This window comes from Macaca thibetana, chromosome 1 (assembly GCF_024542745.1).
Source record: "Macaca thibetana thibetana isolate TM-01 chromosome 1, ASM2454274v1, whole genome shotgun sequence".
NCBI lineage: Eukaryota > Metazoa > Chordata > Mammalia > Primates > Cercopithecidae > Macaca > Macaca thibetana.
In genome coordinates this window covers 76,787,290-76,813,780 of record NC_065578.1, presented here as the reverse complement: position 1 = coordinate 76,813,780, position 26,491 = coordinate 76,787,290, and the positions used below count along the sequence as shown (strand labels likewise).

The 26,491-nt window shown below is 41.0% G+C and overlaps 1 protein-coding gene across 2 annotated transcripts in view; it reads right to left on the bottom strand.

Moving 5' to 3' along the window:
• Nucleotides 1-26,491, bottom strand: part of AK5 (adenylate kinase 5) — a 292,878-nt gene that overhangs the window by 68,761 nt on the left and 197,626 nt on the right. For both annotated transcript variants that reach the window (XM_050805099.1, XM_050805103.1), the window contains exons 9-10: nt 6,052-6,094; nt 3,055-3,099 (exon numbers count right to left, since the gene is read on the bottom strand). In XM_050805099.1, the coding sequence (XP_050661056.1) occupies nt 3,055-3,099; nt 6,052-6,094 (88 nt within the window). The remainder of the gene's footprint in view (nt 1-3,054; nt 3,100-6,051; nt 6,095-26,491) is intronic.

Sequence of the window (26,491 nt, the reverse complement as noted above, 5' to 3'; positions counted from 1 at the left end):
GCTTTAGGTGTATTAATTTTGTCTTAAGACAAATAGTGAGGATGTCAACCTAGACTCCGGGTAATACCGCAGCCCCAGTGTTTTTTGGGTATATGCCAAGACAATAATTTGAAAAGTGACAATTCAGCCATCTTCTCAAATAGACAAAACCACACTGTTTCACTGAAAGAAACCGACTTTTGATTATTAAAACTCACCAAAACAGCTATGGGTGTGTCTATGACATCTGGAATATTTTTATAAGGTTTAAATTGACTTATAATAAAGCAGTCCCAAAATACCATTCTGCCACCTGGCAAGGAAGTATTTAGAATTAAGGCCTTAATTCTCAGAGTCCAGTATGTACACTAGAAAAAGAGCAGTCATTTTCCCTTGTATCACAGTGGCTTTGTACCTTCTATGGCCCAAACAGTAAGCTGAAATCTCTTTTACTGATCCATAAATTGAAATACAGGAGAGTTTGGTTAGATAGAAGAAAAATCTTTTGCTTAGTGCAGCAATTCTTAGTGGGTGATCTATGGACCCTTGGAGGTCTCGAGCTTTGTCTAATTCCAAAGATCTTCTACTGTGCTGTTTGACCTTCTGAAGGGCACAGGACTTAGTAACAGGTGAGGTCTTTAGTTATGCCTAGAGAGAGGAAGTGGCATTTGACAATACATTTCACAGTTCAACTGTGAGTGTTAAACAATGGATAAGTCTGAGGTAATATTACTGCCAAGACAGTAACAACAACCACAAAACATACTGTATTATTTTTGGAAGCTTCTTTGGACCACATTTTTAAAAACACAGATTTCTATGTGATAATAAAGGGCTCTGTGATGGTTAATACCGAGTGTGAACTTGATTGGATTGAGGGATACAAAGTATTGATCCTGGGTGTGTCTGCATGGGTGTTGCCAAAAGAGATTAACATTTGAGTCAGTGGGCTGGGGAAGGCAGATCCACTCTTAATCTGGTGAGCACAATCCAATCAGCTGCCAGCAAATACAAAGCAGGCAGAAAAAAGTGAAAAGGAGAGACCGGCCTACCCTCTCAGCCTATATGCTTCCCCCGTGCTGGATGCTTCCTGCCCTCCAACTCCAAGTTCTTCAGTTTTGCGACTTGGACTGGCTCTCCTTGCTCCTCGGCTTGCAGACAGCCTATTGTGGGGCCTTGTGATCACGTAAGTTAATACTTAATAAATTTCTATATGTATAGATGTATTCTATTAGTTCCGTCCCTCTAGAGAACTCTGACTAATACAGGCTCCTACTCTGAATTCCTAGCTGTCAAGTTTAAAGGGTCTCCCCTTTTCCTAATGTGGCTCCTAATATAAAAATTGAATAGAAAATATAAGACTCTGTGTATGGTCTGGATGCCAAGAAAATTGATTATTAAAATTTATGTGGAAAAGGGAATTTTAGTCTGATTTTCCTTTGAAATTATGACATTGGGCTACTCTTCAATAAGAGATACAAGCAACAAAGTTTTACTTTCTGAAAAACACGTAAACTAAGTATGGGAAGAGTCCATCCAGTTCCCAAGGTTAAGGTCAACTAGAGGTAAGCAGATGACAAATGGACCTAAGGTAGGTCTCAAGAATTCCCACTGCTTGACACACACTGTTCTCTTTGCCTCCTCTCACCTCCCATTCATCCCTTCACTGGGCCCATCTCTCCTTTTATCTCTCTGCTTAAATGTTACGTTCTTAGGGAAGCCTTCCCCAGTCACCCTCTCTAAAGTAATCACCTAATTTTACTCCGAACACTTGACCCAGGCTGTTCCCTATTTCAGCTCTTTGGTTCCTTCCTAATACTTTTCAAGGTTAATGATATATCCATTATTCTCTTCATCTAAGATGGCAGCTCGGTGAATCCTCACTACCCGGCGGGGTTCAATATTTAATAAGCATGTGTCAGATGGCTGGTGAGACAGTTTGCATTCAGGTTAACAACCAACACAACTGAGTTGTGTGCGGAGGAGGGAGAAGCCTGGAGTCAGAGATCCTAGTCCCCTCCCTGCTACCAGTTAATTGAATGACTATGATCAGACCCCTTAACTTCCCTGGGCCTCAGTTTCCTCATCTAATAATGAGGGAACTTTACTCAGAGATTTCCAAGGAGGCATTCTGATTTTAACTTGCAAGAGTCTAAGTTTATCTGATTATATTTCTGTAGTGTTGACAACCATTCTTTTCCCACTCATTGAGGAGGTGTGGACCTTTTCATTATTTCTGAATATAAATAGACATTTTCTGGAAAATGTACAGGTAGGTGTGCTAATTTTTTGAGGCACTTGAATGATTAGAGGAAAAAGTACTAAGTTTTGAAAGGATAATATTTGTCCTTTTTTGTGCATTTTTAACTACTGCACAACCAGTTCCCTTTATTTCCATGAGGAAAACTGGAAATCTGGCTCTCACACACCATTAGCTTCATAACCTTGGACAAGTTCCTTAACCTTCCTGAGTCTCTCAGTTTTCTTGTCTATGTAATAGATAGGTAATAGGAATAGACTAGGTAATGGGATTGTATAAGGATTAATTGAGATAACCTGGGGCATAGTGGGTGCTCAGAAAATGTTGGTAAACCTCAAACACATTTTCTCCCACAACTCATCCATCAATAAGTTTCACTGCACTAGAGCAAAGAGCAAATTAGATAGTTTTTTCTGTTTGCTGTGTAGAATACAGGGTCTGGCTATTGAGGTATATTTGAACATGTGGCAACTGATGCATTCAGTTTAGGAAGGAGAGGGTCAGTGTTCAAACAGAAAACACGTGTGTTAGATTTTAATACATGACAACCTCTTACCCTTTTAATGCACTTCGTTACTGTAGAGCTAAACTCAGAAGTTTGACATTGTTTCAAGTCCTACTTTTCCCATGCTGAAAAGATACAAATCCCAAAGCAATATAAAACTGCGTACATGAAAGAAAGAACTTGGAAAACTTGGGGTACTATTTTGACCAAAAAGACTTCAAAATAGGGTGAAACATAAATAGTCTTTTTCACTACCAAATTCTTATGATTAGCAATTGTATTGTTAGAAAATGCAAGGGTTGCTACTCACCAATCATGAAAATAATTTTACACTTTCTCAAATCTTCCATGAAACCTTCAAAATAAAAATAACTTAAGTTATTGGCAAGAAAAACTGTACTGAAGCCCTGGTTTTACTCATGTTATATAAAAACCCAAACCTTGTAGTTTTATTTGATAACAAAAGCTTGAAGTTGAATAAATGTGTGAACAGGCTACAATTAGTAAGCACCAATGACCATTTCAGTCTCTTTGTTTGTGAGATGGTCTCACTCTGTTGCCCAGGCTGGAGTGCAGTGTCTCTATCTTGACTCACTGCAACCTCCACCTCCCAGGTTCAAGCCATTCTCCTGTCTCAGGCTCCCGAATAGCTGGGATTACAGGCATGCCACCGCACCTGGCTACTTTTTGTATTTTTAGTAGAGAGGGGGTTTCACCATGTTGGCCAGGCTGGTCTTGAACTCCTGGCCTCAAGCGATCCCCCTGCCTTGGCCTCCCAAAGTGCTGGGATTACAGGCGTGAGCCACCGCGCCCTGGCCATTTCAGTCTTATTTCCCTATCCTGGTAAGGTATTTTTATTTTAACACGCATGATCAACTTTTGGTGGCAAAAATGTATGTCATTAAATAGCATGAATCACAAAGAAAGCTATTTTTAAAAATTACTTTTAAATCATCCTAAGTATCTCAGTTTGGTGTTATTTCATGTTTAAAACATTTGCTAAGCTTCCTTTTAATACAGATGGTTAAAACACGAGTATCTGGAAAATAATATTTTTAAACATAGTTTCTGCTTAGAGCAAATAATGTTATTTTCCATTTAAGGTAGTGATATAAAATTTCCTTTTAAAACAAATCTATCTGAGTAACAACAGTTCATATTTTCTGTAGATAACTACTTTTGAAAATTAGATCACTATTCTGACAGGAAACATTTTTTAGTGAAATTGGGGTAGTTCATTTATATGCACAATACCACATTTTGTAGGAATTCACAATTAGCTGAGTGAAGCCCCAGCTCCACCCGAGAAAGAGAGAGCATGGGGCAAGATGAATTGGGTTGGGAACAAAGAGCTGAGAAAGAGCTGGAAACAGAGGATAGAAGTAAGTTTGGGATCGTTGAAACCATATGGTTTTCACAACAAAAAACAAACAAACAAAAAGAATTTTTAAATCAAATCCAGTCTCCTTACAGAATAACCCATGGTGACAGGAAACACTTTAAATTGTTTGGAGTTTTCTATTAAAGGCAGATACATTGGTGTTCCTAACATGTGGGACCAGATGGTCAGCTCAGGTTCTCCAGCCTGTGAGTTTACGTTTACGAAGCTGAGGAACTCTGAGTCTATTTGCAATCCGGGAAAATGACCCTGGTTATTACTGTGATTTTTTTGGGTATGATTGTAACCTATTTCAGTTTTCAAAAATAGTTATTTTAAAATTAATGATGGTACATGACATTCATCTAATGTAGTCATTACAAATTAAGTATATAGTTTTTTAATGACATGGGAACATGTTTATGTTGTGATATATACAAAACATTTGGAGATACTTGTATATACATATGCATTCTCAACTATATAAAAATAGATATATAGGCAATGCATTGGAATGAAATGTACCAAAACGTTAACCATGATCATTTATAAGTCATAAGATTTTAAATGGCTCTTATTTTATACCTGAAAAAATTTCTACAGTATGTGTTAATTTTATAACTAGAATAAAAGGGAAAATTTATTAGGCCATCAGTCATCCCCTACCCAGTTGAGACCAAGTTGATTATTTGCACTTAGCTAAGTGACAGCTAAGTTATGGCTCATATATTTGTACCTCTCCTCATGAATCACCATGATGTCATTTGGTGACTGTGATTTTCACATACTGCTCCTGCCATTATCATCAAATGACACTTTACCTACCACCTTGTGCTAATGGATCTATGCAGGATTAGAGCGGGGGTTATTTAAAAAGCCAACTCACTTACTTATATGTGTTTAGAGTCAATACTATAAACATATTTCCATGACTTATAGTATAACTTTTATTACAGTGTAGAAATGTTAGAAGGTATTTTTACTTAGGACAATTACGAACCTTTTCTTTTTTGGATAGTCCTAAATTCACATAATCGTATCTATTTTCAGTTACATGCATAGCTAGTTATGGATGGAATTTTTACTTTTTCCAAGACTTTTTTTTGTTTTGTTTTTTGAGATGTAGTCTCACTCTGTCACCCAGGCTGGAGCACAGTGATGCAACCTTGGCTCACCGAAACCTCATCGTCTTGGGTTCAAGCAATTCTCCTGCCTCAGCCTCCTGAATAGCTGGGATTACAGGTGTGCACCACCATGCCTTTCTAAATTGTTTTGTATTTTTAGTAGACACAGCGTTTCACCATATTGGCCAGGCTGGTCTTGAATTCCTGACCTCAAGTGATCCACCTGCCTTGGCCTTCCAAAGTGCTGGGATTACGGGCGTGAGCCACTGCACCCAGCCATTTGCAAAACTTTTAATATGACAAAAATTACAAAGCAGTATAATCCTGGTGTAGGATAGGTTGGGTCCCAAAGGTACATGCAGAATAGTAACTACCATGCAGGAAAAAGACTTTTGTGTTTCAATTATGTTTAAAGAATGTTGAATTAAAGTTTGACAACTGTTTTTACTGCAGGACTTGTGGGAGAGCTTTGGATGCTATTATATACTTGAATCTTCCAGTGGGGACCTGGTGTTAAGCATGTTTCAAAGATATTTCAGTAGAGCATCCTCTTTTCGCTGAGCCTCTCCGGAGTCCTGTTCTCTGGGCAGTTAGGAAATGCATCTCTTAGTAATGCACCCCCCTTTGGTTCTTTACATGAATGGAGGCAGGAGAGACCCAAAGACTTCTACTCTTAATCACGCTCCCTGGCTAAGGGAAAAGTGATGCTGTTAATATTTTCTCTCTTAAGTTGATGTTTAATTAAAAAGGCATGGTCAAAGTTACTGTAATGACAACTTTGATCTGATCAGTAAGGAAAACTCACCTCCCATGGTGTCCTCTCCAAATACATTTAACTGGTCATCACCCTGTTAAAAAAAAATCACAATATTAGACAATAATAACAGCAGGTATTGTGCTGAACTCCTTGGCAACACTGGCATACTTGAACTTCCAAACAACTGTAAGAGGGAGGCACTTCCAAACAATTTTATGAGGGACAACATTTTACAGATGAAGACACTGAGAATTCTAAAAGTTAACTTGCCGAAGGTGACAGGGTAGTGAGGGACAGAGCTCAAAATTAAACCTGGTCATCTGTCCTGAGTGCATGCTCTCTTCTTAACCAGTACAGTATCTCGCCTTTTTTTTTTTTTTTTAAAAGTGCAAAAGCTATCTGTGGACAGGAAGGCTGACTTCAAGAAGACAAAATCCTTTGATATCAGAAGCTTACTAGTAGGTGTGATCACAGCTGTTTTATGAGTAACTCTAAATTTTAAAGCTGGGGTTGGCAATCATTTTCTGTAAAGGGCCAGAGAGTAACTATTTTCATCATTGTGAGCCATCGTGTCTCCTGTTCTCCTGTAGGAACTACCTTTTTTTTTTTTTTTTTTTTTTTGTGAGACATAGTCTTGCCCTGTTGCCCAGGCTGGAGCACAGTGTTGCAATCTCGGCTCACTGCAACCTCCACTTCCTGGGTTCAAACAATTTGGGCCTCAGCCTCCCCAGTAGCTGAGAGTACAGGCATGTGCCACCGTGCTGGACTAATTTTTGTATTTTTAGTAGAGACAGGGTTTCACCCTGTTGGCCAGGCTGGTCTCAAACTCCTGACCTCAAGTGATCTGCCTACCTCGGCCTTTCAAAGTGCTGGGATTACAGACGTGAGCCACCGTGCCCGTGCCCTACAGGGCAACTATTCAGTCATAACTTGCCAATCCCCGAACCAAAGCATGAAATAAAGAAGTTGGGGTGATCAGTTTTTATTGATGCCTACCTTTAAATTTTTCATTTTATTTTTTAATCAAACAGATGCTCTCTTCCTTATGGAGTAGCCCATGGTGTTTGGAAAAAAATTCAGAAGAAAATTTTATAAAAAGGCACTAGGTGAGAACTCTCACTCTCACCTATGTCTTCATCTGTATCATTTCTCCACTCTGTCACCCCTTATAGGTAACCACTTATACAGATTGTTCTTGCGGTACACAAAAATGACTTCTAGATATCCAGGGATACATGTGAACATAAATAGATACTATGATCTCCGTTTCTTATACAAAAGCATTATGCTTTTTTTTATACATACATATGTGTTTATAATACTATTCTATAATACATTGCTCCTCCATTTGCTTTTTCTGTGATCAGTGTATCCTGGAGAAATTTCCATGTAAGTACAGAATGGTCTCAGTACCAAATAACATCAGTTGCACAGTATTCTATTGTATGTATGGTACCATAATTGCTGTTAATTAGTTCTTTATTGATGGATCAGTTTCCAGTCTCGGACTTTTTTTTTGGAAACAGTGGCACAGTGAGTAAATTTGCATAAATATCATTTCATACTGTAGGCTAAATTTTGAGAGAGGGGACCACATGGTCAAAGAATAAATGTATTTATAATTTTGATAGAATTTTGCCAAACTGCTCCCCATAGAGGTTGTACCATTTTGAAGGACAGCCTCTGGCTTGTGCTTTACACCAGCCTCTTGCCTCTAATTCACTTTGATGCCTGAGTCAGTTAAATGAGGTTGTCTGGTTGTATTAACCCTCTCTTGAGGTAAATTGCCCTCAAAACACTTGATTTAAAGACAGATTCTTGCCATCCTGTTTAGAATATATGCCTGCAGGGAAATTTTACTGCCCATCTCTCAGAGTTGCCTGTGCATTCAGTGCCATTCCAGGTAAGAGAAGAGCTTTTAACGGAGTGGTCATTCAGGGACATATTTACATTAATGAATTCTCTTCTGCGAATAGAAAAAACATCAGTTATTCCTCAACAAGCCTCTCCACCACTTCCCTTGTTGAAATTACCGCAATTCAGAGCTTGGAGTTTAGGGATCCCCTAATCCAACCCTGCCATCCACTCTTCCATTTTATGGATGAGGAAACTGATGTTCAGAGAGGTCATGCGAGGGGCCCATGACCATGCCATCATGTCCTTAGTGAGGTCAGGATGGGATGAGAACCACTTCTTTTACCACTTTGCATGGCTCCTGTGGATTTGGTCTCATCAGTGTAGGGGCATCCCGTCCCCTCTGCTTACCTGGCCAGGCACCCATCCACCAAACTGCTGCTAAGGGCCCACTGCAGTCTGGCTCCCTGCCTCAAGATGGGATGAATCCGTGGTGCAAGCTGGACCCCAGAGCTCACTGTGGTCTTAGGCTGAATGAAGTTAGGATGGAGCCAGGACCACATCCTTGCTTAGCTCTTACCCCTACCCTATCCGGCTTCTCCTCAGAGGGTTCCCTAATAATGCACTTGCATGAGAATTCTCGTCTCAGGCTCTGCTTCTAGGGGAAAAATATCAATTACTCCTCAAGACAGGGACCTTGAGGAGTTCCCAAATTCTCAGGGAATTTTGGATTTAAGAAAGGGACCTATTTGAAGCAATGAATAAGTTTGCCTAAGGTGCAGCTGCATAGAAGAGGCTCAAGAGTATTTCCTGGAAAAGGGCTGCTTAATCTAAATCTGCTTATTGTTTGTCAAACAGCTATTCAATATATCTAGGTAATGTGGAGAGGAAGCCATGGAGTCCTCTCCCTCAATTTTTAGTATTATTGTTAGATGATCAGACTTACACCCACCTTATAGCCTAGGCTGTATTAGACCTTTCTTGTATATGGCTATCATGTCTGGGGAGTCTGATCATGGTTAATCTGAATTCCCAAAACAGTGCATCCTACTATAAAAGGGGCCATCTGACCTCTGCCAGGCTTCTTGAGTCTGACCTATTTGTATCCATAGCTCTTATTCACAGCCTTCTCTTACACTTGCTCAAATGCTTCACATGAGTCCCAGCTGTATTTTCATTAATTCATCAATAGGGAACAGGTTGCTGGGACATAGATGCGCCTGTCATCAACTCTCACCAGGAATGCGGTGCACTGACATGAAAGCCCAGGTGAATGAGATGTTTGATTGGAGGGTGTAATTTTCCAGGGACTCTCAATAAACCTCATGGTTCCAATGTGAATATTTTGTAAACAAAATTAATCTGGCATCTTATACACACACACACACACACACACACACACACACACACACACACTCGGGGTGAATGGAAAACACTTCTGGTTTTGGTGAAAAAGATACCAAACAGCCCCTGTGAGCACTAAATCTGGTGACTTTTCAAATGTTGGGTGTGTTCTGCATGAAAGGCATTAATTTCAGAATGCCACTTGGACAAGGAGGCAAAGGCTGTAGCCTTATTCAGGAGACGACTGATAAGGTGTTTATGCCCAGTCACCTTGGAGCTTCCTCTTCAATGAGGCATCACTTGAGAAGACTCAACCCATTAGCCACCACTCTGAGTGTCTGTGGGTGACTCTTTGTGTTCCGGCCTTTTTCTGTGTTGAGGCTCCATCTAGTCCGCCCTTTGTCACCTTAAGTCTCAATTATGGAGTTAGGCTTTGTGTGCACAATGGGACATAGTTGACTTTCCATAGTATTAAACTAGGTTTTGAGGTTCATGAAGTGGGATACTAAATCTTCTGAACTGACAGAAAGAGAGAGTATAAATATAGTCACAGATTTGATGTGAATGCCTTTTATGACTCACAAGTATGGGGCCAAGGCACAGCCTGCAACGCTGTGATGAATACGGTTAAGGTGGGAGAAGCTGCAGCAAGCCCATTAACACCAAAAGACAGTTTTAGTCCAGGCGCGGTGGCTCACGCCTGTAATCCCAGCACTTTGGGAGGCCGAGGCGGGTGTATCACCTGAGGTTGGGAGTTCAAGACCAGCCTGATCAACATGGAGAAACCCCATCTCTACTAAAAATACAAAAATTAGCCGGGCATGTGATCCCAGGTACTCGGGAAGCTGAGGCAGGAGAATCCCTTGAACCTGAGAGGCGGAGGTTGCGGTGAGCTGAGATTGTGCCACTGCACTCCGGCCTGGGCAATAAGAGCAAAACTCTGCCTCAAAAAAAAAAAAAAAAAAAAAAAAAAAAAGACAATTTCAGATTGCTACATCATTTTGATGCTATAGATTGGGTAATATGTTGCTAATTGATGAGGAGAAATCTAGAATTCTATTGAAGGACACATTTACAACCTCAAAGTGGGATTAGTGGCTATGGGAAACTGCAGATTTGGATTACAGACTTGCTTTGGTCTCTATCCCTCATCTTCCAGTCAATCAAGACCCATTAGGAGGGCAAAAGGATCCCACATTCAAACTTATTTCCCTTTTAAGTTTTTTACAAACTTTTTTAGTGTATGCAAAAAAACTACTTTTGCAAGGCTGGGTTCTGGTACTATCGTTTGTATGAAGAGTGGCTAATTGGGGTATGTCTGTGCTTTCCTTTAGGATCAGGGTACCTATCATCACCACCTTAAGATATGCGTGCATGTCTAGTCATTCCCATTTCCTTGAATTATTGAATTTTAAATGAGGTAGATCAAAATAGAACAACTTAGTTTCACAGATGGGTTCACCAATTTTAAGAAATTATCTTCTTCAACTGGCTTTGATTACAGCATAGTGACTGTCCCTGGAGACAGAACCAATTTCTGTGGCATTGTCACAGTAGATTGTATTAATCTGTTTTCACACAGCTGATAAAGACATACCTGAGATTGGGCAACTTACAAAGGAAAGAGGTTTAATGGAGAACTCATGGTCCCACATGGCTGGGGAACCCTCACAATTATGGCGGAAGGGAAGGAGAAGCAAGTCACATCTTAAATGGATGGCAGCAGGGAAGGAGAGCTTGTGCAAAGAAACTCCCATTTTTAAAAACCATCAGATCTCCTGAGATCTGTTCACTATCATGAGAACAGCACAGGAAAGACCCACCTCCATGATTCAGTCATCTCCCACCTGGTCCCTCCCATAACACGTGGGAATTATGGGACAAGATGAGATTTGGGTGGGGACACAGAGTCAGACCATATCACAGATCACCTCATCATAAGAAGCTGACATTGAAATAATGCTTTTTGGCTTGAAAGCCTGTTTGCAGATACCATCTCACTGGACCCCCCCTGCAACCTCATGGATGAGGAACCTGTAGTTGAGATTCTGAGGGACCACAGGATGGGGATGTGCCTGAGCTTCCCACGGCACAAGAAGTGGGCTGAACTTTGAAGTCAGCTCTCTGACACTAATCTCTGCTTCCTCAGCAGCATCCTCTTACTGCTCCTGGAGACGACAATCATGTATTCAGATATGCCTACTGTCCTTCCTTAAACAGTTTTGGTTTTTAAAAATGCTTTTGGAGGCCATAAAATTAAAGTTCTCCTGAGAAGGAGAAGGAAGTAATATGTCATTTTGGGGGTGTCTTCCCAGTTCAGAGTAACTTGTTTGTATTAACCAGCGTGTGTGTTTCATGGTAGCAAAATGTGTATAACTTCAAATGGGATTACGAGAAAGGGGCTTACTTGACATTAAAGTGTTACAGCTAAGATTAATTTCTTGCTCTAACATTCACAAGTGAATGCTGCAAAAAAAGGAGACTTTGTTTTTCTGACACTGAATACAGATAACTTCAAAATGAAAAAAAAAAAAAAAAAGGATTTAACAGCGATTCCTTGGTCTCTAAGATAATGTAAGGGCAGTCTTTTCTAATTTTTTCTTACCTCAATGAATACTAAACAGAATAACCCAAATTCTGGAAGAATCATGAACCATGAAATGCTAGCATATGAGGATTTTCCTAGATTTCTATTTAAATTGGTCTAGTGACCTCTCTGGTTATAGGAAGTAATATCAGGGTGGTGGGGATAGAGGTGGAGCAAAAAAATTTCTTGTAGTTCTTGGAAGGGTTCACTTCACTGAGGGGCAGAAGCTTAATAGGATGGAATAATAATTTATAAAAGAACAACCAGGCCAGATGTCGTGGCTCACGTCTGTAATCCCAGCACTTTGGAAGGCCAAGGAGGGAGGATCATTTGAGCCCAGGAGTTTGAGACTAGCCTGGGCAACATAGTGAGACCCTGCTCTACAAAAAATTAAAAAAATTAGCTGGTCATGGTGGTGTGCGCCTGTAGTCCTAGTTACTCAGGAGGCTAAGGCTGGAGGATGACTTGGGCCTAGGAGGTTGAGGCTGCAGTGAGCCATGACTGTACCAGTACACTCTAGCCTCGATGACAGAGTGAGACCCTGTCTCAGAACACACACACACACACACACACACACACACACACACACACACACACACACGAACAATCAAAAATAGATCAGGCTATTTCCCCATCTTTTTACCTGAAAATGAATTTTTTTGCACTTTCCTTATACCTTTTTTTTTCCAAACAGCAAAACATCTTACACATTAAACAATTTTAAAAAATGATTACTGGAACTATTATTTCAGTAGCACTTAGAGTGTTTTCAGCATGTGCAATCTCATCTGATCTCAGAAAAAACTAGGAAGTAGGGAAGTTTGATGTTTCCCGTTTTTCAGAGGAGGAAACTGAAGCTCAGAAAGTTTATGCAACTTGTGCAGGTTGCCCTGGTGGGTCGGGCTTCCCGATTCCCCAAGTCCAAGTTCTGCCTTCCTCCGGCTGACCTGGGTGGAGTGAGATGACACATCCGTGTATCAAGTGCAGGATGACAGAGTATGGTGAGCAGGGAGGGGCATCGTTAGAAATGCTCCTGATGTCATATGAATAGAAACGAAGATGGATTCATTTGCTAAAAGTGGAGCTGAAGCTGGATCATGCTTAACCAATGATCTGAAAATGAATTTTACAGGTTTTACTGGTAAACTGTGAATGAAGTTTTGAAATCCCTTGTTACTTCAGCAGGAGAATATTGAAAAATAAAAACATAACTACATTTTATCACTAGGGAGAAGGGAGACTGGTCCTTGAGAAATTTTGAGTGGTTGCAATTCTTTTCTAAAGCATGTTTTCATTTAAAGTAATGGGCAATTTGAAAGAAAAAAAATATGGGAAATGGTATGTAATTTAGTTACACCCCAGAATTTATTCCGCAGCAAGTCCCATTTCTCATTCACTGAACTACACAATTGGAGGTCTGCTTGCTGTAAAGTACTTGTATAACTGAGTAAACAGGGTTGAAAAAATGTGGTGGATGCTAGGCTAACCTTTTTCCAGTTGTATTAAATTGCAGCTTCTCTATATAAACTGCTTTAATGGACCTAGTTCTCTAGGACAAATGGTATTTTTCTCTCTTATGTATAAATTGCAATATTACTGTCTCTAATAAGAAATTTTAAAGAAAAAATTTTCTCACTGTTTTTCTCTAAGTTCCTGTTTTCATCATCTCAAATATGTGTTTAACTCAACTCTCTGCCAGAAGATTATGAAACACTTTGATCTTGTCTTCAGATGCCAAATGTGGCACCATTGTTAAGAAAAGCTTTGTTAGGCTGGTGGTTTAAAGGAAGGGGCAAAGTTCCCATTTTAATTTCATATAAAGTTAAAGTTGGCCATAAAGTCACGTCTGACTAGTCTTGCCAAGGAGAGTTATTTGACCTTTACCTCTTTGTTTTCTAATTCCTTGTAAAACAGAAATAAAATGGCAAAGCTGAGCTTCAGTCACTGGGAATTACAGAGCACACTGGCTTGTCTCTTACTTTTGTTAGGTACCATATATATATAAAGGCTCCATATAGAGCTATACAGATACATAAATACACACACACACACACACACACACACACACACATATATATATATATATTTGCCCTGAGCTTATTTACATTCTGCCCCTTCTTCCACCTCCCCTCCTCCCTGAGCCTTTGGCAGTCACTTTACCCTCACCAAACTCCCCATGAATAATCCATTTGGCTCAGAGCATGTGTGAGTGGTAAGAACAGCAACAAGAGCATTTGCTATATGCCAGGGACAGCACTAAGCACTTTACATAGATGATCTCATTTAATTGTATTGCTACTTAACTGCGTATGTGTAGAATTTGCCTTTCCAAAATCCTTCTCAAAGATGGGGCTGTCTTTTATCTTTTTGTACCCAAATGACTAACAGAGATGTGCTAAGTAAAGATTTGTAAATGATGAATATAAGAAGAAGACACAGTTTCTTTTTTCAAAATACAGTAAAAATAGTGATAGAGAAGATACAATCAGTAGATTTCTCCAGAAGGAAGAAGGGCGGAAGTAGTATCAGTGCATAGGCATTTAGAAAGGTCTAAATGTTTAAGGTCTGTAGCCGTCCAATCCTGGAAGGGTGGATTTGAAGATCCCAGCATCAGAGGTGTTCAAGTGGAGGCAGAGTAACTATCTGGCAGTCAAGAGATTCTTAGACTGTGTAGGAGGTTAGATTAGGTGCTGTCTAAAGAAGCTTCTGAGGCTGGGTATGGTGGCTCATGCCTGTAATCCCAGTACTTTGAGAGGCTGAGGTAGGAGGATAGCTTGAGGCCAGGAATTTGAGGCTGCAATGAGGCTGCAATGAGCTGTGATCACACCACTGCACTCCAGCCTGGGCAACAGAGTGAGACCCTGTCTCAAACAAAACAAAACAAACGAAACACTCCCCGCCCCGACAACAACAACAAAAAAACCCAATGCTGAGATTCTACTACTCATGCAACAATTCAACCAATATTTATTGAGTTCTGTGGTAGACAGAATAATCCTCCCACCCCCACCAAAGATGTCTATGTCCTAATACTTGGAACTTGTGAGTATGTTACCTTACATGGCCAAAGGGATTTTGCAGATGTGGATAAGTTAAGGATCCTGAGATGGGGAGATCATCCTGGATGATCTGGGTGGGCTCAATGCAATCACAAGGGTCCTTCTAAGAAAGAGTCAAGAGGGTCAGAGTCAGAGGAGAGGTGGTGATAGAAGCAGAGGTCAGAATGATGCCACGGATGGAAGAAGTCACAAGCCAAGGGATGTGGGCAACTAGAATCTGAAAAATGCAGGGAAATGGATTTCCCCCTAGAGCCTCCAGAAGAATTGCAATCTTGCTGACACCTTGATTTTAGCCCAGTGAAAATTATTTTGGACTCCTGACTTCCAGAACTGTAAGATCCTAAATGTGTGCTCTTCTATTCACCAAGTTTATGGCAATCTGCTATGGCGATGATAGGAAATCCATACAAACTTCTACTACGTGCTAGGAACTGTTCCAGGTGCTGGGAATGGAATGGGGAGCAGTTAGTTTTGAGTCGCTGAGTATATTAGGTATCTGAGTGTGTGCCAAAATCAAGATTTGCAAATGATTTTATCCACGGAAGCTTTCGGTCAAGCAAAATCTCACAGGGAAGTGTAACATCTAAGACTGATACGAATGGGGCTACTATTGGGGAAGGTGGAATGGGTGGCTCCAGAGTCCTTTCTTCCTCCTCCCTCAGTGACCTCTTTGGCAGACACTATTAGATGTCTAGTCTTCCTCAGTCTTCCTCCTTTTTTTTTTTTTTTTTTTTTTTGAGACAGAGTCTCACTCTGTCACCCAGGCTGGAGTGCAGTGGCATCATCTCAGCTTGCTGCAACCTCTGCTACCTGGAGTCAAGTGATTCTCTCACCTCAGCCTCCTCAGTAGCTGGAACCACAGGTGCGTGCCACCATACCCAGCCTCTTAAAACACTTTTTAATTTTTAGTAGAGATGGTGTTTTATCATGTTGTCCAGGCTGTTCTCGAACTCCTGAGCTCAAGAGATCCACCTGCCTTGGCCTCCCAAAGTCCTGGGATTACAGGAGTGAGCCACTGTGCCTGGCCCTTCCTCTCTCTTCTTTTCTTGTAGGTAGAGTCCACTTCTCTTTTTGGATGCAGAAAATGCCACATCCTTGCATTTCCATCCTCCCTTGCATTATGGGCATGGGTCTGTGACCAAATCAGGGCCAAGAGGATGTGAAAAGCAGTATTTTGGGGGACTTTGGGAGAAAGATGTTTTCTCTATTAAAAAAGAGAGACACACATGGGAGAATCAGCCTTACTCTCCCATTCTGGTTTTACAAGTGGTTGTGTGAGATGCCATGTTTGGATCCATCACTGCCACCCTGCAACCACAAAAGGAGGCATCCCCTAGGCGTTAAGGAGGGCAGATGGAAATAGGGAAACTGCCTGGGCCCCATGTGACCTTGTGTCCCTGCTGGACCAACTCTGGGATCATCTACCTTTAAAATGTGGGTAAGGAAGAAAATAACATTTTTAATTGTTTATGACAATTTTAGCTAGGTTACTTGCAGGTGGCAGGCAGAAAGTTCGCTGAATCCTGCTTAACTTATGCACAATTGCAAAATCCTTTCTTGGGTGAATACTGGTATGAGTATATAGAATTTCATTTTGGCCTACAGTTAAAAGGTACTTATCATTAATCTAATAAATAAGTTATTAAGGGTTAAGAATATTTGGAATCCATAACCTAAGCTCAGCATGTTTGTATAGCTTTGGAGAACTCCAATTCAGCATTTTCTTAAGAATCTGGCCGCTGTACAAGGCCAACAATGTTCAATGCTCCTACAGAATATGTACACATACTAAAACTGGCAATCTTAACAGTTTTCAGGAAGGATGCATTTTGCTGCTATTCTTGCTTTTTCATTATTAATTATGATGCCTTTATCTTCATCACTACCAATTTAATTTGCTGTGGGCTGTTAATGCCACCTTATGTGGCATTCCATACGTCCTTTGGCACTCCAATGACAGATACTTCCTTTGCACTGGCAATCTTTAGGGATAGGCTTTAAGATCCACAAGTTCCATGGTTTCTAGATGAAACTCCATACTACTGCAGTTGCAGAAGATAGGTCTCTAACCAGCCCCAATATGCTAGTTTAATAAAGGTCAGTACTACTGCAGTGGGGAAAAGTATGAAGAGGTGAAGTAAGTGGGCAGTGGAAACAATTCAGAAAGCATGTCAGTGCACTCTAAACCCTGAATGAATGTTTCTATCATCATACTATACTGGTTATAATAACAATAACTATATTTACTTTGTATTATTTAATTTGCTTACCACAGCAGCCAACTGAAGGAGGTATTATCATCCCCATTTTACAGATCTAAAGCTGTGTCTTAGGGCTTAGGGGATGTGCCTCAATCATAGAGCTACAAAGTGTGTGAGATAGAGTTTGAATTCAGGTCTGCTTGATTCCAAAATCTGGGCACCAACTTTAAAAAATATGTCTTCTAGGCCAAGTGCTGTGGCTCACACCTGTAATCCCAGCACTTTGGGAGGCTGAGGCGGGCGGATCACGAGGTCAGGAGATTGAGACCATCCTGGCTAACATGGTAAAACCGTGTCTCTACTATAAATACAAAAAAATTAGCCAGGCGTGGTGGCGGGCGCCTGTAGTCCCAGGTACTCGGGAGGCTGAGGCAGGAGAATCGCTTGAACCTGGGAGGCAGAGGTTGCAGTGAGCCAAGATCATGTCACTGCACTCCAGCCTGGGCCACAGAGTGAGACTCTGTCTCAAAAAAATATATATATCTGTATATAATCTAGATATATATATCTTCTAAATGTGCCATCAAAATAAGAAAATTCAAAATCATGAAGACAAATTATGGGGACTGGGTTGCGTTTGCGGTCATAAGGTGATTTTTACCTATAAATTCAAAACTGTGTTGGAATTACCACATAAGACTAAACTATTTGTCAAACAAATATTTTCTATTGAACACAGTTTTTACCTGTGAATATCGATCTACAAAGACACTTAAATAAAATTTCCAGTCCTGTGCCTCCAATTTATTTTGTCTTGTTTATTCTTACATGTAGTACATGCTCAAGGGTTGCTGGTAAAGAGATGTGCTCTTACTAATATTATTATTATTATTATTATTTGAGTGAGGGTCTCACTCTGTCGTCCAGGCTGGAGTGCAGTGGCATCATCTGAGCTCACTGTAACCTCTGCCTCCCAGGCTCAAGCGATCTTCCCACCTCAGCCATCTGACTAGCTGGGATTACAGGCACATACCACCACGCCTGGCTGATTTTTGTATTTTTTGTGGAGACAGGATTTTGCCGGGTTGTCCAGGCTGGTCTCAAACTCCTGAGCTCAAGTGATCCTCCTGCCTTGGCTTCACTAAGTGCTGGGACTACAGGTGTGAGCCACTGCGCCTGGCCAGGGATGCATTATTTATTGAACTCCTGACAAGTAGTGCAACAGATGCTTTTGTAGCTCTCATTATTCTCATGCTAACACTACAAGGTAAGCTTCATTATCCTTTATCTGTAAGTGAGAAAATTAAGACTATGAGTATTTTACTTCATAGTTTTAACTCCCTTAAGGAGAGGAAAAAGGCATATTGGAAGTTACAAAACATTCCAATGTTCGTCCTTTCCTGCACCATTGTACCAAACTGCCTATGGCAGATCAATGACAACTGTAGCCTCAGATGTTCACTTTTCCCTGCAATGTCACTTTGTAGATCCTCACATCCAGAAGTGATTATTTTCCCCCCACCCTTTAACCTGTGCCCGTCTTGTTACTTGCTGTTTAGTCAATAGAATGAGGAAGAGGTTACAGTCCAAGGCTATGCTTCAAGTATCTTGCATGCTTCCATTTCCTCCCTTAGGCTCCTGCCACTGCCACAAGGACATGAGAATGAGGGACCATATGGAGCAGAGTTTGGGTCATCCCAGCTGAGGCCATCCCAGATCAGCAAGGCTCTGGCTGACCACATGGATTAGTTAGGGCTCTATAAAGATATAGAACCTGTTGTTTATTTATGTCGCTGTCTATAGCTATGAGATTTATTGCAAGAAATTGGCTTACACAATTGTAGGGGCTGGTTAGGCAAGTCTGAAATCCATAGGGCAGGCTGGAAACTCTTGGGCAAGAGCTCTCACTGCGGGCCATAGGCAGAATTCCTTCTTCCTCTGGGAAACCTCAATCTTGTTCTAAAGACTTTTCAATGAATTGGATGAGGCTTACCCAGGTTACTGAGGAATTCTCCTTTACTTAAAGTCAACTGATTGTAGATGTTAATCAAACCTACAAAACACCTTCACAGCAACACTTAGATTAGTATTTGATTAAATAACTGGGTACAATAGCTTAGCAAAGTTGACACACAAAACTGTCCATCCCACTGCAGACGTGTGAATGAGCTGAGATCAACTGAGCCCAGTCTAGATCAGTGGAACTGCTCAGCCAACCCTCCTTCCCTCCAAAAGCAACCAAGAGGAATAATAAATGGATGTTGTTTTAAGTCACTAAGATCTAGGCAGTGACACAGCAACAGCTAACTGAATATGCAGCACTTCTTACTTTGAAACAATATTTGAAAATCCTTTAGCCCAAGGACTTTTACCCTTTCTATTTTGGCTCTCTGCTATAATTTCCCCAAAACAATGCAGAAGACAGCTACCAGGTTGGTTTCTTGAGTGACCTAGCTGAGCGCTGTGCCTCCTGGAAACGTGTTGAACTCAAAAGCCAGCCTTTATAGCTCCTGTTTGTCTTAAAAATCTCAGTACTAAGCTCCAAAGCAGGTAAAGAGAAACATTTTACTGTCTTTTGAAAAGCCTTTAGCAAAGAGTATCTGAGGACTATTTAAAGACATGGTGACATCATCTGGAAAAGCACACATTCAACCAAGTACCAAACACAAATAGATGGAGGAGCCAAGGAAACCGGCCTGCTCTTTTCCACTTCTGAAAGTCCTTCATATATAATGTGGTACCGAAAAAAAAGAAAACTGCCAAAAGCAGAAATGAAAGAGGCTCAGGTCAGAAAAGCAAGCATGAGAGTTAACTCTTAAAAGCTGGGAAATTCAAAATCCAGGGCTGGACCCTTGCCACTGAGTGAAGGCAGCCCTTTCCTGGGACCTGAAGCCACAAGCCTGCCTCGGAGGCACGGCTGCCAGGTACAGCTCTACAGTTGTGCACTGCACAAATATTCCTGGCTAAGGAGCTGAGTAGGGACTGAATCCAGTCACCAACCTGTGTGTCTCACTGATGCGTCTGCCAAGAGGGGGATCTTTTTCTAATTTGCACAAAAGGACCATATGGGCTAGCAGTGGCCTGACTTGAGGTGAAGGCTTATCAATTTTTTCCATATTAAATATTAAGGAAAGAGAGTACAGGGAAAAGAAGCAAAGCAGAGTTTCACTGCTTTTGCAAATGCCACTTCAATGGTGTCAGTCAGACACTGCAACCACATCTCCCAACCCCCGTCAAGAGTTCAAATAAACATGCCTCCATTTATAAGCCAAGGGGCTTGATGTACTAAAGTGGCCTCAGGCCAGTCCTCTAAGACCCCCTTTGCTCCTACCCCAGCACTTAAGCCCCTCCCCTGTAAACATTCTGGAGCTGCTGCTGCTGGTCTTGGCCTTCGCTGACTCATAATAGAGGAACCATTCCTTTCCTGTGCTTACATGATGATACTGTTGCGAGCACCGGGTGAGGGATGATGAGGAAGGGATGATGTAAGTGCAGGGCAGACTGACTGCTTCTGAAACCAGTCCACCTTGAGAGAGGACAGGGCTGGTTCTCCCAGACATACTGTATGAATTCAGAGCAGCCTCCTCCCCTTCTTCCCCGGAGGCTGTAAAGACCCAAAACTTTAAAGGACAGTGGGAATATTTCATAGGCTGGAATTAACACTTATCATCAATGCCTCTTCATGGCTTTTCTTTCTGCGTACTAAAATCAAAGAATTAAAAGCCTTAAAGAGGAGTAAATACGGAGGAGATTATGCCATGGGTTTGACACATTAGTATATATTTTAGAAAAATATCAGGTACGAAATTACCATATGAGAACTAAGTAGACTATAAAATAACTGTTTTATGCTCAAAACAGTTTTTACCTTTGAACATCAGCTTCACAAAAGCACATTTCTAAATCATCAGCCTTGGGTTTCCGAAGTGTTTTCCTGTTCTTTTTTTTACTTATTACTGAGCAGCAGGCTCTGCACAGAACAGAAGTCTGTGGGGTGGAAAGAGAACTTCTCATTGTTGTGAATGTGTTCATTGTTGTGAGTCTGTTCACAGAAATCCTGTGAAGGAGAAATCAGGAGCCTCTACCTTACAAGGAAAGAAAGGGAGGCTTGGGGTAGGAGAGACACAAGGTCCAGTGTCTCACCCCTGGTCTGTAAAAGAGCTGATACCCTGACCCAGGGGATTGAACTCCAAAGACTCCATGCATTTTTCCCTATCCATGAATGAATAAATGAGGCAATTTGATATGATTTTCTATGCAGGAGTATGTTACAATTCAGGGAGAGTTACGACTTGACGCATGTTCACATCTAAGTTAATGTGGTCCCATGGAAGCTACTGTATTTTCTTTACATTTCAGTGTCTTGCATTTATATGTTGCTTTACACATGGAAAATATTTTCATTTCTACTACCTGCAATGCAGTGTGGTATGTTGGCAAAAGCACTAGATCCCTACCCTGGGTGCTATGGTTTGAACGTTTTGGTCCCCTCCAAAACTAATGTGTTGAAAACTGAATCCCCAGTGCAACAGTGTTAGAAGGTGGGGACCACTGGAAGGTGTTCAGATCATGAGGGCAGAGTCCTCTTAAAAAGGGCTTGTGGATGTGGGCTCTCTGCTGCCCTTCTGTGTTCCAACATGTGAGGATGTAGCAAAAAGGCCCTCACCCGATGCTGGCACCTTGATCTTGGTTTCCAGACTCTAGAACTGTGAGGATTAAATTTTTGTTTTTTATAAATCACCTAGTCTGTGACATTTTGTTGCAGCAGCACAAAATGGGCTAAGTCACTAGGTTTGGGCCAAATTCTGCTGTGCACTCTAGTTAACATCAATGAGGTCTTTATTCAGTTTCGAGGGCATGATCTGTGTGGATCTGTCAGGTACTGTGCCCAGGATGGGGGTGTAATGGCAGGTTAACAAACATGGTCCCTCTCCTCATGAAGTCTGGTGTCTAGCAAACTGATATTAGGTAACGATATAAGTAAATGTATGTTAAACATGGGTGCATATGAAGTATAGAGTTCTAGGATAATTGAAACAGGAGTTCTGATCTGGATTGCGCTGAGGAGTAGACTCTAAGTTGGGCAAGTAGGGAAGGGAAGGAAAAGGAAGGGGGATGGGTGGGGAGTGAGAAACACATCCCAGGAAGAGCACCAGCCGATGCAAAGAGCTGCAGGAAGAGCAGCACACGTCTTAGAGAAGCTGAAAGCAAGCCAGTCAGGCTGGGGTTCAGAGAGCTGGGAGGACGGTGCACAGAGGAATCCAGCAGAGCCTCACGGGCCATGGTGAGGGAGTCAGGTTTTATCCCAGGAGCAACAAGAAGTAAGACATCAGAGGGCTGGGAGCTGGGAAGTGGCGTGATCAGTTTTGTGCTTTTTAATAAAGATCACTCTAAATTCTGTGTAAAGCATGGCCTGGAGGTTTTCCTTCCATCTCAAGTGGGAAGAACGATGTTCACTCCAGAGGGTGGCTACTCAGGGGAAATGAGAGGATCGTGAGCATTTTGTAAATTCTTGTAGAAATGCAAGATGTTATTATTATATCATTTGTTTCTTAGTACAGTCAAGGCAGGAACTATTATTAATATTTTCAGAAAAGTCATATTGCTTGTTTAAAGTTATAAAGAAAGTTTGGGGTCACATCCAGTGCTAGAACCCACCCACTACTCTCACTTATTCTTCTGATACAGGCTCCACTCCACCACCTTAGAATTCTGTCTAAGCATCGGTGTAAGCAAACATTATCAAAGAGCATTCTGAGGGGAACATTTAAGGTGCATGTGTTCCCAACCACGAACGACAACTCTAGCATTCAGCCCAGTATGCAGCAGGTGAATAAGACGTCCCAGTTAAGATGCAAAGCAAGGAAATGCAAAGTCCTAGGAAAGCTTTGGGGAAAATATCTCATCAAGCATATTACTTTTTGTTCTCTTTTTAAAGAATGTTGAGCTCAAGAGAAACTGTAGTATATTTATTTCTTTTTTTTCACTTAATTGAGCAGTTGCCATGGTAACTTAAGAACAGACTACTCATTACCTTCAATGAATTACAGCTACACATTTTTCATCTGCTGAACGTTGCAGTGAACTTTTAAAAAAGGTAATCTTGAGTATTGCTTTTTTCCCTGGCCTGGCATCAGCATTATCTCTTTATGGGACCCTGAAGTGGCAGCACCTCCATTTCATGAATGAGAAAACTATATCCCAGGAAGAGAGGGTTTGGACATTTCATCAGGATTCAAACCTTCCGCCAGCTAACAATATTTAAGCAGTGTGCAGAGCAGGAGGGCAAGCACAGTGAGAAGCAGAGAAGCAAAGGGAAGAGGCTGCTCCCCCTTTCCAAGAGCAACCACTAAGTTAGCACCCAGGTTCTTGGCAAAGAGTTCCCAGAGTCTGCCATCAGAATTTAATTCCGGAATTAGATAAAAGGTACTGGATATTCGCTCTCCCTTGTTCTCCTAAATCTCTCTCTCCTCTCATTATTCCCCCTGCTTCTCCCCTGGCTGCACCTCCATCATCTCTTTTGCCCTAATAATTTAAATGCCCTCCTGACTAGCATCCCTGAAACCAGTCTCTCCACTTCAGTCCATTCTCCACATGGGTGGCAATGTTATGTTTCCATGTTATCGCTCTGCTCCAAGGCTGCCAGGGACTTTACACTACTATAGTATGCAAAGTTCTTTCTGATCTGGGCCAGCCTATCCCGTAGGCTTATCTTTGCCACTGATGAGCCCATACATCCTCCTGGCTGCCCCTCAATATGCCCTGTCATCTGTTCAGCCTGTCATCTTCACCTAGAATGACCTGCCTAGCTACCTACCCAACTCATCTGATTAAAAGGCTCATTTTAAGACTGAACTCAAGTCACTCTTCTTCCCTCATTGGAACCAATCTCCCCTCCAATGTGTTCACTGAGCATGTTACATCTCTGTAACCATGCACATCACATCGTACTGAGACAGCCAGGTGGGAGGAGGTCCCCGTAAAAATTCCAACCAGCCTGTGCACTGGGGTGGAGCCTCGGGAAGTTGGCACCTGTTGCAGCAGGAAGGAGCCTGGCCTCTCTTCTTCCTGTGTGGAACCTGGGATTCAATCTGCCACGTGGGAAGCACTCTAGCAGGGGACTCTGGCCTTGAGAGAGCCCCTGTTTCCCCCTTTTCTTCCTTTTCACCCATTAAAACTATCTTACCATTCAAATTGTCTGCAAGCCTGAATTTTTATGGTTGTGGGACAAAGGATCTCATCTTTAGCTGAACTAAGCAGAAGTCCTACAATAATACTCTATCCTATGTCAGAGTTAGTTGTGTATTTTATTCAACTTTTCATCTTTCATAGTACCTTGAACGTAGAAGGCAGAGTAAGTGGCTCCTTCCTCATTAACCCATAGCACTTTTATAATTCTCAATATACTGGACCCCTATTGAACTCGGCTTAGCATCCCTCCTGCCCCTATAATGTGAGCCTGACTGCAGGTGATTGAATGAGGAGTGTACCTGAACCAAGCTTGGACAATAAGCCTCCTTCCCCAGGAATTTAGACTGAAAGAGACTGACCTCCCTGCTGGTTGTACCAGTTGGTAGATGCTTTTACTATGTAACTAGGGGAAGAAATAGGCCCATAATAAGGGAAAAATAGAGGGAAACAGACACACAACGGAGGGAAATTCTTAAAGACCTTTCCACACTCAGTTCCACACTGTTCCTAGGGTTCAGATGCATTCTTCCTTGGATTTTTGAGAGGTCTCCAAAGGTTTACAATAAATTTACCTTTTTTTTTTTTGAAGCTAAACAGGTTTTTGTCTTACAATCTAAAGAATCTTAATCAAGACATTCACATAGTGAGGGAATGTTTTTAAATTGCCTATCTTTCCCAAGAGACAGATCTTTGAAAGCAAGGACTAGGTGAATCTTGATTAAGTTTTGCAACCCCAGAATCCGGCATAGTGCCTGACATTTAGTGGATGTTCGATATGTGTTTGTTGAATTGACACGTTAACATTTTCTTGAGTTAAGTGAGAGGTACAAAAACCATAAAGCTCTCAATCAATGTGAGCCAAGCTGATCATGATCAGATGAACTGTGCTGAGCTCTGACCCTCACTTACTCCTCCCCGGAGAGGAGAGACTGGGGACTTCTCAATTGTTCAGAAGTCAGGCAAGGAGGAGCTGGGGTGCTTGTTATTGGGCCCTCCTCAAACATTAGGAGAGAAGAAGGTCCCCCGCCTCCCATGTCTATAAGTTCTGTAATTCATTTGTAATGGTTCATTAATCCATGCCCAAGTAATCCACGTTTATGAGAATCCCATTAGAATCTAGATTCTTTGCACATCATAAAAAGAAAGATTTGGTACTAAATTGCAAATAAGGCAGCAGGAGCATAATCAAGCTAGTCATAATAAACTAGAATAAATTTTAAGATAACTTGAAGGATCGCAGAGCTTCTACATTATGCAGAATTGAGACAAATTATTTTCTCCAGTAAAGCAGGGTTCAAGTTATCAGTAATAATTATCTTCTTAGCTATCTCAATGGTATTTTCAACAAACTCAGTTTTATTGTTTTAAAGTATAAGGAACAGTACCACCATATTTATTGATTATAATTCTGAAATTGAGGCTTAGGAAGCCCAGAAAATACCCAAATTATTATATTTTTCCTACTTTTATGTAGCTATTAAAAATGATAGTGAGAAAGCATATGTACTAATACTGAAAGAGATTCATAACGTATTATGTGAATAGATAGGTAACCAAATAGTGGATATACTGTGATCCCATTTTTATAAAAATGTATATAATACACAATAATTTATAATAAAAATTAAGATGTTAGCATATTAAATAGCTTAAATATGAGTGCATGGTTATAGATGCTTTTCCTTTTAAATATCTATATTCTATATTTATAAAATGAATATTTATTGCTCAAGTAAAAAAAATTTTAAATGGAAAATTCAGGACTCACATATAAATCATCCATTCATCTGCCCATTCATCTATCCCTCAGTCTGTCCATCCATCCATCCATCCATCCATCCATCCATCCATCCATCCATCCAACAAATATTTGTTAAGCATCTACAACATGCCAGGCCCAGTCTCACTAGATCAAGGCAGTGAAAGGGTTCCTTGGCCTGATCACTTTCTTGTGTGGAAGTTGTAATGCCAGAAGTTTATGGCGTGTATAATACACACCATTGACTCTCCTGTCTATGAATTTTGAGTAGGATAAGAGCTTGTGGAAAAATAGGAAATATTTTTAGGAGGCATAAAGTCAGAAATGTTTTTCTAAAGATTACTATTTATCTTTCTATAAAGAAAATTTTTCATTCTTCAAATAATGTTCCCAGAACACTTTTTTTAAATTGACAGATAAAATTGTATGTATTTATCACACACATTTTGGAGTATATGTACATTGTGAAATGGTTAAATCTAGCTAATTAACA